Genomic DNA, 14,705 nt, shown 5'->3' with positions numbered 1-14,705 from the left:
TTAAGTGAGAAATCAGTTTCAGTTATAAGAAAGAAGCAATACTAAAAGTATGCTATAACATTAGAGATGGACATCAAGGGTGGCTTGATATTAAGTCCTAAGGTCTTGGACTAGATGCCAAGTTTTCCACTACATAGAAGGGATGCTCATAAATCAGGAGCATGGCTGAGGGCTCTGATAAACAATTCCAGTGGCAGATAAAGATTCTGACAAAAAGCTACAAAACAGGCCTTAAGTGAGATACTCAGTAAAACAACCAATTATTTTTTTCTTTTTGTTATTATGCACCTATTTTTATTCATGTTATTGACTGACTTAAACACATTTTGAAATATATAATTTTGTCCATTAGTCTAATACAGAGCTTCAGAAAAAGCAAATGTAATGCTGACTATGGACTTCTACAGAATCATAATACATAACTACTTCAAAATAGTTCCTTTGCTTCAAACATGTGAACACTGATTAAAGCCATATTTAAGTAAATAAGTTGAAGACTAAAAGTCAAAAGAAACTAAACTGATAGGTAATTTTTTTTCGCATGGGAGACAAGCTGAATTAACAGGCTGCACGAAATATCAGTTTTGCTTGAGCAAGGTACTGAAATCTCTGTGTATACCTTGCCAAAAGATATGCTGTATATTTCCAAATATGGAGAATATCTAATGTTTGACCATTCTCCACGTATTTAGGCACTCATTCTTAAAACTATACTTGGTTACATCTTAAATTTCCACTAATAATTTGGGAGATTCTGACTAGTTGGGGTAAAAGAATTATGGCACTGAGAGCAAAATATATCAGTACTGAAAAGAGAAATAAAAAGATGGGACTGTCAGCCTTAAAAGTTCTCCATCACTTATAGCAATCACCCAAGCAGCAGCAACAGCATCACTGAGGAGCAGAGCGACAGAGTGAATAATGGACAGATACTGCTGGACCCAGAGTTAAAACAGGAGTAAGGACTGAATACACTGCACGCCTCCTATCTACTGTTTTCATAATTTACAAAGTATTGTAATAAAGTATGAATATTTGGTATAAGCAGTTTGGCAGCTCACAGAATCGAACCTCAGTTTCCTCATCTCTAATATATGCACAGAATTTTATAATGTTAGGAGAACGACATGGCATAACAAATATAAGTGTTTGTCATGGAAGAAGTGTTCAGCACAGGACACCTATTGCTGCTGTGGTTAACAAACATCTCATCATTTACAAAATAAAAAGAAAAACAACACCTATATTTTCATATAGTCTAGGGACTCCCTTTATTTTAAAATACTTTTTAAAGGGTCAATCTTTGGAAAAACATAAAATATCCTTAGAATGAAGGGATACAATTATTCAATATTTATGTCTTGGCCATTGTTAATTCTTGATGATACTGAACCAAATACACAAACACACATAAAATTAAATTGCAATGAGTACCATAAGGAAGAAGAACATGGAACTAAAACAATATATATAAGGGACATTGATGCAGCAAAGAAGGCCAAGGAAGCTTTCCTTTGGGAAGGGTTGATTGAGCTTGTATCTGAAAGGCAGGGGTGGGGGAGTCCTGGGGGTTGGGGGCCAGGATGGAAGAAGAAAAAACGGAGAAGGATATTAAGAGAGATATAGGATTTGAACGCATTATCTTTATCTTGAAAGACGTACAGATGTGATCTAAAATTCTTTCAGCAGTAAGAACATTTGAGAGAACATTTCACACTTGTGAAGCTATTATTGCGCAGCTGAAATAACTGTAATCTTATACAGAGAAAATGATTATAAATGCCGAGACCAAAAATATCACGTCAGAATCAACAAGACTAAAGACGGCCAACCTTTGCACTGTGCATGTTTCTTGCTTTATAAATGACTACCAATAAGGTCAGCCTTAGCTCATTACTGTCCAGTTAAATTCTACACTGATGTACTGCTTCCCTAATCAACAACGAGTTACAAAGTCATTTATGTTTTTTTAAAAAGAAAAAAATTCAATTAAGATGAAATTCTTCTGGTCAAGTGCAATATTTTCTAGGTCTAAACAGTTAAAGCGTAGTTATCTCTACCAGTTGAGGAAAGTATTTAGATACAAAACAGGCAGAAGACATGGCCTTCTAATTTTACTATAAAATACTCTAGGTTAGTGATTCTCAAACTTTAGAGTGTGTAAGAATCACACGTGTGTGCATGCTTAGTCACTTCACTCATGTCCGACACTTTGAGACACTATGGACCACAGCCTGCCAGGCTCCTCTGTCCATGGGATTCTCCAGGCAAGAATACTGCAGTGGGTTAGGCTGTCTTCTCCAGGGGATCGTCCCAACCAAGGGATTGAACCTGTGTCTCTTGTGTCCCCAGGATTGGCAGGCGGGTTCTTTACAACTAGCACCACCTGGGAAGCCCAAGAATCACACAGGAAACCCCAATGCAGAGTTTCTGAGTCAATCATTTACTGGAATTGCATTTTAACAAGTTTACTCATGCTATTGCCCAGGGAACCACGTTTTGAGAACTACTACTCTAGGTTAAGAATTTGCCATTAGATAACAATGTTTCCTTATAAATGACCTTTAGATTTTACTTAGTATCAGAACGCAGCTACAGTGTTCAAGAATTGTAATAAGTTTAATCAAAATTTTAAAATTGTTATTACAGTGTAAATAATTAATAAACAAAAAGTATATTTTTAAGTTAGTCTAAATATAGAGCCAGGAATTTGGCCAAACAACAAACTTAATCTGTCAAAGGTCCAAGCAGAATTTCTTTTAATTGTAATATAATACCACATACCCTAGTAAACAGTTTCAACCACCGCTTTTTTTTTTTTTTTGCCACTTTGTTTAGCCATGAAAATAGCTTAAAATGAAATACAGTCATTTAAAGTAAGAACTGATAGCAATATCCTGGTACTGTATCAACTGCAGCTTAGACTGGTCAGCTTTACATTTTTATATTATATTTAGCATAAGCTACATATTGAAGTATGTTTCCTTTGTTAGTGTCTTTCATCAATCTCCTCATCTTTTCTCTCTGCTTCTCCCACTGCAGACTTCATGTTTTATTGTTAAATGACACTCTCCCATAGTGAAGATTATATTGCTGATAAAAGCATATGTCCTTAATATACAGCAAATAGATTTTGTCATTATCCAGTAGGGAAATCATGCAAAAGCTGTCAGTCATACAGTGGGAGAGATTACATTATCAAAGTGATACACCTGTGACATACTGTCCAAAACCAAACTCAAAACAGACCAATTAACAGATACATTGGTCTGTACTTTGACTACATTGAAAATCATCCCATTCCTGCATGAATAGAAATTGGTGATTTAAAAGGATTTTCACTTCTGTAATGACTTATCTATTCACTGTCAACAAAATATATAAGTCTTTTAATTCAACTAAGCTGAAAGTAATTCTATTCTGTTATTTACTGAAAGTCATATATAATATTTGTATTATTTCCTTACTATCACCAAAAAATACTTCTGGAGTGTCATGTTGATTAGACAGGCTCAATGTCAATTCAGACCTCACCTCTTGTGTTCCTAAAACGGAGGAATGCATTCTAAACAGTTTTGTGTTTGTATAAAAACAAATATATATACAAAGAACACATAACTAAGTTAAAAACGCACACTCTTATAAACAGAGCACAATCTTTTTAGTAATACAATATATTTACCGAAAGATAGTTAAAACATTCTTTAAACTGTTACAATTCTAAAATTGTTTCCAAAGGTCCTACATCATAGCTATGTATTCATGGAAAATGATGTAAGGATAGCTTAACTATTATGCAGATGTATTCTAACAACTTTAAAACAAAATATGGTGGAAAATGTTAATGAGTTCTACATTTTATATGAATAAAATATTAAGCATTCAATGACTGCTCATTATTTATACAGTTGTTCTTTTACATATATCATACTCTTTTCTTTAAACCAAATCTAAGGAGAGTTGGTTAAGGATATAACTCAAACACCTCACTTCAAGTACATTCCACCTTGTTATTAACATAAAATTCAACACTTTAGTGTGAGGTGGTATATTTAAATATTTAGGGTAAGCATTCTCTACTTATGTATTTTTCTAACATATAGAGGGTATATTTTTCACTAAAAAGCAAGATAAAATAAAAATTTGTCTTCTTAGGCACTGAAATATTTACAACTAATTCCAAAAACACAGTGTACAGAATGTTGTACATCAAAAACAGGCTCACCTTCAACTTCGCACAACAAATTCAACCACTTTGCAATATCAAAAGCTATTTCAAACTAACTTATCTTTCTCACATCTTTTGCTCTTTTCGACAATTCAAGGAGACTTGCATTTTACATTTTATATTCTTATCCACAAGTCACTAATCCTATTTATCCTTTAAGATCAAAACCAAGGAAGTCTTACCTACCCCAGAAGCCTTTTCAGACAAAATTCAGTATGAAATGCTATTGTCATGCTCTGAACTCCTGCAGTCTTCATTAGACATGCAATCTCTTATTGTCAAGGTTTGTTAACTGTTCAAGCATGAACATCGGACCTTCCCCAACTGGAGAGTAAGCTCCTGAAGGGCAGGAGGCAAAGAAGTCTTACATTCCTCCACAATACCTAGATAGTACCTTGCACATGACAGGCTCTTTATTATGAATACTATGTTGCATAATAAAATGCAATAAGGAAGCCAACATCTATAATATATATATATTTTTCATTTTCAACTTCACGATTTAATGCAAATTAACATTCTATAGTATAAAAATGCATTATTAAAATAATAAACAGTTGCTGATCCTCTGATGGTGTCAAAAAAAAGTATTCATAAGTATGACTATTTAATGACTACAACAATATAGCCCATCAAGTACATTTTTAAATTCCCCATTACTTCTACATTGCAATGATTCAAGAAAGTTAACAACCCTCAGAGCCAGGGTGCTCAGTTCATGTTTTAATGTAATATATAAAACTGCACATGTTCCAGTGTTAAAAATGTATTTTAAACCAATACAAATCTAATCAAATCAAAATAAATCCTTAACTCTGCTTTGTCTTCGAAACAAACAGAACTGCTAAGGAAAGCTACTTTCACACTGGAAGAAAACATCAACAGTTGGCATGTTTTGGTCAAAAAAGGAGCTCCTTAATTAATACTAAATAAAAACAAATCACTCTGACAGTAAGTTGGTCAGTTCTCTTTCTTCTCCGTGAAATTATTGAACTGGTTGTTACAACATAGAATTTCAATGTTTTAAAAACATTGTGCTTGACAGCTGCTTAGAGACATCCAAATTTAAAATAATAAGGATACTATCCTATTATATCAGTTACAACCCAGTAAACGGTTCTATGAAAACACAGATTTTTCATAGAACAAACATAAATTTGCTAAAACGCAGTTGGTATACACTGTTCTAAGGCACCTCTCTAAGCTTCACGTTATGTCTGGAATTTTTGTCTGTTATAAAGCAAACAGGAAAAGAAACCGAAACAAACTAATTGTGTTGTGGCCTCAACTAATAGTATTTTAGGTCTTTTCTTAATAGCTAGTTCCAATTCTAATCAGCAATAATCAATACAAATGCACCTAGCTGTCTGCTTCTCTTTCTTCCCCAAGGCTTTGAATAAAACCAGCTTTATGGTAAAATGTGTGCACATTATGTTAACAGCCTTTCTTAGGGGTATAAATGTGTTCGATATCAGTGGGAAGGTATTCAACTGTAAAGATATTAGAAATGAAAGCTGTTGAAACCAAGTAGATGTTTTGTCTGTAAGTATTATTGGTGGCCCGAAGAGGTAAGAGACGTGACAAGTACACACAATCATAAAAGGCAAAGGATCAGTAACTTGTAAAAAGCATGTTTTTTTCTCTACCTGTAAAATGGCAAGTGATTTTCTGACTTCCTTCATCTCATATGCAAGGTCCCACGAGAAAGGGGGTGGGGATGGAATGGAAAGCAGAATTGCTTCTAATTCTGAGAAAGAAGAGGGGAGAGATGGGAGAGAGGAATTGAGATGGAGGGGGAGAGGGAGACAGAGAAGCTCAGGAAACACGGAAGGAAACCCCGAGAAATTTCACAACTCTTTGCCATAAATAGCCTTTCTTCTCACTCTGGATCCCTCCTCCTTTACATCAGCAAGACTCAGCCTCCACGCGCAGAGCAGCACCATTCACAAATCCCTCCGTCACCCCACCGCGCAACCCTGCCCCTGACAGCACTGCGTGTAAGAGTCCCCGGGACCCAAGCCAGAAGCTGGGGGAGGCGGAGCGAGGGGACACCTGCGGTTTCAGCTCGGGACTCATTTTCTCTCCAGGTGAACCAACGCTTTGATTAGTCCAGAGCGCGAAAACACACATACACACACACACACACACACACACACACACACAAACACACCCCTCCCTGGAGCCCTGGATGCGCCACCACAAAGCAATTTGTTCACACTAAGTCGCTGCTGTTCCTGCCGCGGCTGGGGAGGGTCTCGCCTCCAATCCAGGAAGCCAGCGCCCGAGGACCAGCGGGCGAAGGCGAGGGGCCGTCCAGGTTCGGGCACTGCGGCTCCAGCAGGAGCCCCGGGCTCCCCGCCCCCTTCCCCCTCCCCGCCGCCGCCCCCGCCCGGGCACCCGCAGTCCCCGGGGCCAGCGCTCCCCGGGCGCCCCTACCTGCGGGACGAGAGTGGCGAAGGACGGGAGCGGCCCCGAGCCGGCTCCAACTCTTGCCTCCTCGACCGGCCGCGCTCCTCACCGCCCCGGAGTGGCGGCCGCGGCCGCGGTCATCCGAGCGCTCAGGAGCGCGGAGGAAAAGGCCACGCAGCGCGCGGAGAGTCGCGGGCCCGCGGCGATCGAGCCCTTCCGCCTCCCTCCCACCCCGCCCGCCAGGCCAGGTCTCCGCGCCGCACACGCCTGGCCCACGGCCGGCGCCCCGGGCCTGGGCGGGGGCTGCCCCGGGGCGGCCTGGGCACGACGCCGTCACCTGCTGGGCGGTCCTCCCCGCGTCCGCCCGGGGCCGACCCCAGTGTCGCGGCGACGCGAAGCGCGACCCGCCGGGTGCGGGGGCAGCCGGGGGGCGTTACTACCTTGAGGGCTCCGCGCCGCTTGTTAGGCTCCTCCCGGGCACTCGGGGATTTATGTCTTCGGGGCACGGGACTGTCTTTCCCGGTCCCCCTCCTCCGCCCTCCCTCCCCTTCGCGGATGTTGGGCTCCTTCTCTCCACTCCAGTTGTACAGAGTGGAGCTGCGTTATTTAATAATCCTCCTGCTCCTCCTGCCCGCGCCCGCAGAGCTGCTCTGCCTGAGCCACCGCTTCCCAGTCAGTCATGTTGTGGAGAGAGGGAGAGAGAGGCGGATTGGCAGTCGGTCGGCGACTATTTGTGGTGAGCGAGAGAAGAGCAGAGCGAGAGAAGGGCAGGGGAGGGACGTGGGGAGGCGCTTCCAAGTGTGTGAGTGCGCGGAGTGTGACTGAGGAGCGGACGAGGGAACCACCTCTCCGGCAGGCCGCGCTCCCAGACTGTGAGGAGGGCGGCGGCGAGCGCAGCCTTTATAAGGTCGGGGTGGGGGGAGGGGTTAGGCCGGGGTGGGGGGGCGGGGGGGGGCTCCGAGGGCGGCGCCCGGCCAACTGCGTCCGCGGGTTACCACGCATGCATACTCACGCATTAACGCGCGCACACCCACTGCTGGCCCGTTGCTGAGTTTTCGTTTTAGGGGTAGCCGAATCAGACCGTGCTGACTTGGCTTTCCTCTTAGCCCATCTTCGTGCATGCCAAGAGTCCGAGTGCACTGGCAGGTCAAAACTGGGGAAGGCAGGAAATCTGAAGCTCTGCGAAGAGGATGCGTTAATACTGAGAATGCACTCAATATTTTCTCTCCAAACCACCGATGTAATCTTATTTCTCTTCCCCCTTTCAAGGAAGAAATTGTGAGGTTCTTCCCCTTTTCCTTCTCACACAGCCTATTCACATTTTGACACGTCTCTGCCTCAAAGACAGCAAGGAAAGAAACCTGATTTCCTTTCTCTAAGCCCATGATACCTCCCAGCAAATATTTACAGTCATCAACTCTTCTGTAGGATAATGAAAGCATTGGGACTGTGACCTGGAGTGGAACTTGTGTTGTTACACAGATGGTCCTTGACAACACGGGGATTACAAACAGAACCAGTTACCATTTTGACATCATTTGACTGATGGCCCTCTGGAGAAATGTTGCCAGTTTAGTGATGGAGAAGACTTCTGATGCATGATGCTGTTGCTTACCTAATTTATTTTCCCCTGATCCTCTCTCCTATTGCACTGCCTCATTTCCTTTTAGATTTGCCCTGGGTCCTGAACTCTCCCATTCATCCCTCTTTATCTCCACTCCTGTATATTTATGTCTTTAGCAGGCAATACAGCAGAGGGAATGCATTTAACTCTGTGTGTGTGTATTGGAAACATTTTTTTAGCCAATTCTGGTGGCTTGTAGGACTATTTCTAGATAGCAGATACATCCCCAGTGTTAAGTTTGTACACCTGACATCACCTTCCTTATGCTCTAACTAGACTCCTGCTCAGATCACATGATTTTGTGATCTGGTTCTCTACTATATTGGCCAACTGCTTCCAAGAATCAAGCAATCTATGCTTCTTTCAAGAGTGTGTGTGTGTGTGTGTGTGTGTGTGTGTGTGTGTACACGCACACATTATAAATAATTTGGTCACACTCTGACTTGTGAAATGTGGATATATTGAGTGTAAAAGCAAATTGTACTTTTTGAATGAGTATTAGTGGTCGATGTGTATTTTGATATGGGGACAACCTCGCTTTGGGGTGACAACCGTGGGAAACTTCTTCTCATAAATGTGCCACAAGGAACTTAAGAGCATCTAGAAGGCTACATTTGACAACTTGGTTATTATATCTTCTCTCTTTATTAGTAGATATGACCGTGGGCAGAGGAGCCTGCCAGGCTATAGTCCATCAGGTATCAAAGAGTCTGACATGATTTAATGACTAACCAACAACAACATGGCCATTGCTACATCCTTGGGTTTTTGGAGTATGCTGGCTTATAATATACTCTCCATTTATTTTACCTTTACCATCAATTTTCTTTTTCCCTAATTCTCCCATGTCTCATACAAAGAGTTTAAAAGTGGCTGAAGCATATAATCAAGAAAGGGCAGCAAAGTTGGGGCAAGTAGATAAATATATCAATAACATAAAAATCCAGGGCATGAGAGCTCCTTTGATCAAGCATTGTTAAACAGATATACTAACAAAGGTCATTGACATTTAATGTGTGTAGGCCCTGTGAAAAACCTATTACCCTTCCTTCAATTACATAGATCAGGAAAATCAGGTTTGGGGAGGGTAGGTAGTTAACCTTTGGTCATATACAAATTGAGTGTTGCAGCGGGAACTCTGCCTTACACTGCCGTCCACACCACCTCCCTCCAGAACACCTGCCTTAGTTAAGTCTTACAGTTTCTTTATAGCTTTCAGTAACTGTGAGATTAGCTGATCCACAGTCTCTCATCATTTTCCTTCTGCTTCTCTCCTTTTTTCTAGTGCAATAACAGTTTACAAAAAATGTCCTTTTTGTTTTAGGGTTTCCCAGGTGGCACTGCTGGTAAAGAATCCACCTGCCAATGCAGGAGATGCAAGAGAAGCAGGTTCGATCCCTGGGTCGGGAAGATCTCCTGGAGTAGGAAATGGCAACCCACTCCAGTGTTCTTCCCTGGAAAATTCCATGGGCAGAGGAGCCTTGTGGGCTACAGTCCATGGGGCAGCAAAGAATCAGACACAGTTGAGCACAACAAGCACAAGGATTTAAAAAGCCTTTACTACTTGGATTTGTAGATGAAAAAAGTTAGGAAACTTTCCCCCAAAGTCCTTACAAAAGGAATCCTGCTATCACTGCAAAAGGATATTTTGTAAAAGAGATAGTCCTAATCTGAACTTTGAACCTAGGAAACAAGTATATGGTTTATTTAAGAGCTAAAAATAGGCATTTAAGAAAAAACGGTTTTCTCTTTTAAGGATGATGCTCAATCAAGTATTTGGTGCTTTTATTATTTCAGTTTCCTATTCATTTGTCACCAATAATGACAATTTATAATGACTCTGTATAGTTCAAAATTATGCATTAGGCCAGATATTTCAAAGGCAGTTTTGGTAGCCACAACTGATTGTAATTTTCACACTCTCAACTGGATTCATAATTTAGTGAGAACCATGAAAATTTGTCAATTGCTTTTATTTATTAAAGTATTAAATAAAGCCAACGTTTCTTGCTTAATTTTATAACAATTTTGCTTGCCAAATAAATTCATATAGTCAACCAGTAAGACATATGGAAATATGTAACCTAAAATACATTTCTGAAAAGTTGGTTCATTTTAACTATTTCATATTTTGTTGAAAAAATCTGTACTAGAAACCCTATTTATAAATTATAATGAACAACATATCAGATGTTAAGTATATGAGTTATTCTCTTTTATGATTGTTTAATGTTTCATGTAGGATTTCCCACTTTGCTGCATTTTCATGATACAATTTTTGTTGTGATAGGAAAACAGAAAGTTAATGACTCTTTCCAATTTGTTCATTTTCATCTCTTATGCTTTCTGCTGTTTGGTTCCCAAGTGTATTTAACTGGCAAGTTCAATGAAGATTTGGCATTGCACCATTTGATGAAAGCAGAAAATTTAGGTTGCCAATTACATATGTGCCCCTTATGTGCACTGAATTCCCACTCAAGTGAAGAGCCAAATTAGAAATTTTCAGTAGTGGTACCTATAAAGTAAAATTAGTGCCTAGGGAAGTAAAGGAGATAATTTTTCTTTTCAACCCTATTACTATAATAAAAGTCATACAATGTTTCAGAAAATGAATTAACTTCAAAACATTTGCAAACAATGTAGACGAAGTCTTAGAAAAAAGTTTAAGGTTGCATTTTTTATGTCCTAGTTATTTTATCATTCTTTCACTTCATATTCTATCATGATTATCCAATCATTATGAAGAAAGTTAAATAATGACCATTTCTCCCCTTTGCTTTAGCCTGATAGAATAAAAGAAATACAATGAAAAATTTTTTGAATATGGAATTAACATTTAGAACTTTTTCCATGTCTTTTTGTGACAACTGTTATAAAATTAAGTTGGCATTATGGGTACCTTAGAGCAATAAGAACCTTTAGTGGAGATTGAGACTGGAATTTACACTGGATTCAACACCAAGGACTGGGGAGAAAGTGTGGGACCAAAGAGAGGATGACTGATTCAACTGCAGTTTGGGTTCCAGAGAGCACAGGAAAAACTCTGTTTTAACATGGCAAACTCTTAATTGGGGCAACCTGTCAGGTAGGCAGGGAACTAGTAGAAAAAACATTAAAATAGAATTTTTTTTTTCCAGAAATCTGGTAGTGGCTCATATAACTTGGTAAACTGTCTTTTTGCAACAGAAATTCTGCCTGGTGACAGGACAGCAGGATCTATCATTGCCCTTGTTCCGTGGAGGAAACTAACAGGCCAGTCAGGTCAACTGCCCAGGATTTCAGAGAGGAATCCTCGCCAGAAGCTAAGCCTAGATGACTGCGTCAGAATACTCACTGCATGAGCTGTCTTTGATCTAGGAACTACACAGACACCCAGGATGCATCCCATGGGGCAGCTGTGGCTGCAAGACTATTAAAGTGAAAGTAAGTCACTGCCTTGTCCCTGGGCTACCATATCCCAGGTTTACAAAGCGATCGAATTCTAAGCCCATTTAATGGGCTGACTGGACGGAAAGCAGAGTATGTGGAGAGGCATCACTTACCAGCAACTGTAGAAATCCTTAATTTCCAGAGGAGACTATCCAATTTAGAGAGCTGAAAAGTTGAGGAGCCAGAAGGCAAGGAGAACTGAGACCAACAATGGTGTTCTCTGAATTTACACCTCTCAATTATTTAAGGAGGATCAACTGTATTCAAAACTGTTTATCAACATGAAACCAAAGGAGTCTTTATAAGCAGATTCACCAGTAGAGACTTTTACTGGCATATAATTTCCTTATCTTTGTTTCTATTTCCAAATGTGATCAATAAGATCTTATGGAAAATAATCTCAGGCTTTCTTATCTTCATATGAGGTAATTTTCATGTTTGAATATTTGTTTTGTTCTGATTGTAATATTAAAAAAATATTTAACCCAATTAACGGTTCATTTGTTGATGTCTATGAGTTTCATCTATCAAAGAGATTTTTTTCATTGGACGTTTGAGTTGTCCTATCGTGACTGTCCCCAGGCATCTATGTGTTTGTAGGCATTTCATTAGAATAAATAGAACTTGACACATTTTTTTAGAGAAATCATCAGTTAAATTATATCTTAAAATAGTATATTGATAAAAACTGAAACAGTAACATTAAATCTATGGGAATCATAAAAATAGATCTAATTATAACAATAGATGAGCTACAACAAAATTAAAATAGTACTCTTTACTATTTAGATATATAGTAAATAATAGACAATGATAATAAAATAATCTAAACCATATTAAACCAGTACTTAAGCAGGTTGGAAACTGGTCTTGCCATCTGTCAGTTTCTATACTGGCAGTTTCACAAATGAGATGTCTTTTTAACAAAACATCACAGCAGGAGATACAGACATGTGAATTGTAATTAAAATGTGAAAAATGCATTTCATAGCTTTTGTCACTTATATAAAGCTTCTCTTGTATTGTCATATTCTATACTTATGAAGTTACACAAGATGGAATTAATTTTTAATTTACCAAATCTATACATTGTTGACCATAATTTTAATTTCACTAGTGAATGCATATGCTATCATAAATTGAATTGTGGTTTCCTTATGTCTGGTTCACACAGTAATGAGATTCAATTATTTTTTAATCATCCAAATGTGGAAGATGGAGAGGAATAATTTGTATATTTCCACTCAGTCTAGATCTGCTACCGACTAATGTTATTGCATCATATTTACTTATTATTATATTCTGTAAATAAAAATAATAGTTGTATTCACTTTCTGAGAAAAATAAACCTAAATGAGTACTTAATTCTGTAATGAAGTAGTTACCTAAATTTTGTATAATAGTTTTTCTGGTTTCGTAGCATTTACATAAAATACAAACCAAATTATGCAATGCAGGAAATGTTAGCTATAGTTAATGTTATATATTTCTATATATTGAACAAGTATTCAAGAAAGTGGTAGCATAATTCAAGTTAACGATATATTAACTAAACACATTTTCACTCAAATAGATCTTAGTTTTTATTTTCATTGTACATACCATCTTGAATGTTTTCTAGAAATTTAAGTTAAAGTTAGCATTTAACTTAGTTAAATCAAGTTAGAGTTAGCATTTAAGTTAAAGTGCTTTTAACGTTTGTCATTATGGGACTTATTGTGTGTGTGTGTGTGTGTGTTGTGTGTGTGTATCCAAACACATTCAAATCCCTGACTTACCTTTAGAGTGCAATGATACTTTTCTTTATACTGTCATCACTTACGACTTTCCTTCAAATGTTAACATTTTAACAAACAAAATGGGTATTGAGATAGGAGTGAATAATTAAATTACTATGTAATTATATGTTTCAAATACAAAATATTCCCTATCATTTTAATGCACTTCTTACAGTGAGACATCAAAACTGTTGTGATGAAGTGGTGAGGATTATGTCCATTTTCTTGAACCTCAGCAGAGTTTTGTGACAGTCTCCACCACTAGAATAGAGTAAAAACCATGTTATATAATTTCCCATGCTAGGTCAAAAAACTTCTATTTACTTTATCCTTGTTGCCAGGGCCTATTACTTGTAGGACCTAAGCACCTGTCATACAGAAGCCACACAAACTGTGGAAAGGCCCAGGTTGAAGGAACTGATGCCTTTAGTGCTCAGCACCATCTGACAGACTCTCCATTCAACCAGCACCAATTTGCCAGCCATGGAAGTGAGCCACTTTGGTAATAGATCCTCCAGTTCCAAATCTATCTGCTCCAGCCAGCCATGAAGAACAGAAGCAAGGTGTATTCATTTTTACTGCTGCATAGCAAATTACTGCAAACACAGTGGCTTAAAAGAAATAGCAATTTATTAGATCACAGTTTTGTAGGTCAGAATTCTGACAAGGTGTGGCTAGTTCCCTGCTTATTATCATAAGCCTGAAACCAAGGTGTTAGCCAAACTGAGTTCTCATCTAGGGGCTCTGGGGTACAAATAGGCTTACAGCTCTTTCCATTGTTGGCAGAATTCAGTTTCTTGCAGTTATGCAAGTGAGATCTCTTTCTTTTACACATGACTCCCTCCATTGTCAAGACAGCAACAGCAGCTTGAAACCTCCTGCCTTGTATCTTTGACTTCTTCTATCAATCAGAGAAAACTCTCCCTCTAAACTATAAGCCAATAGTGGGCCCATGATTTATTTGCTCGTCATTATATTAAGGCCTAGTAGAAGCAAAATACTGTGTCCTCAAGTGGTAGAAAGCATGGTGTGTATGACTGAGGATTTATTCTGTTTATCATTTCATGATATTGGAGAAGCTTTGCTGTTCATTATTACTTCAAGAGCCTTTACTTTCCTCCAAACCATTCTCAGTCTTTTAAAAGCTATCTTTCTTCTGAATTGACTTTAAAAATGAAGGTTACAGGCATCACTGTAACAACTCAATAAGTAATATTCAGTCACATGAAGCAGTGTG

The 14,705-nt window shown here is 38.9% G+C and overlaps 2 protein-coding genes across 6 annotated transcripts in view; one reads left to right on the top strand and one right to left on the bottom strand.

The window, feature by feature from the left end:
- CCSER1 (coiled-coil serine rich protein 1) overlaps window positions 1-7,165 on the bottom strand; it is a 1,366,600-nt gene extending 1,359,435 nt beyond the window's left edge. For 3 of the 5 annotated variants that reach the window (XM_070452143.1, XM_070452146.1, XM_070452147.1), the window contains exon 1: window positions 7,078-7,165. The gene's annotated coding sequence lies outside the window, so the exon portion shown is untranslated. Of the gene's footprint in view, window positions 1-5,874; window positions 6,103-6,664; window positions 6,842-7,077 lie in introns of those variants that run through there. The other 2 variants (XM_070452144.1, XM_070452145.1) reach the window with 2 other exon arrangements.
- LOC139030252 (collagen alpha-1(XVI) chain-like) lies at window positions 6,016-13,063 on the top strand. The gene is made up of 3 exons (XM_070452387.1): window positions 6,016-6,335; window positions 6,451-7,373; window positions 11,448-13,063. Exons 1-3 carry the CDS (start codon window positions 6,016-6,018, stop codon window positions 11,600-11,602), a joined length of 1,398 nt encoding a protein of 465 aa, XP_070308488.1. The 3' UTR covers window positions 11,603-13,063.
- The last annotated feature ends 1,642 nt before the right edge of the window (window positions 13,064-14,705 follow it).

Source organism: Odocoileus virginianus, chromosome 21, assembly GCF_023699985.2.
Source record: "Odocoileus virginianus isolate 20LAN1187 ecotype Illinois chromosome 21, Ovbor_1.2, whole genome shotgun sequence".
Classification (NCBI taxonomy): domain Eukaryota; kingdom Metazoa; phylum Chordata; class Mammalia; order Artiodactyla; family Cervidae; genus Odocoileus; species Odocoileus virginianus.
Note: the sequence above shows the minus strand (reverse complement) of the source record. Positions and strands in the feature narration are given on the sequence as shown.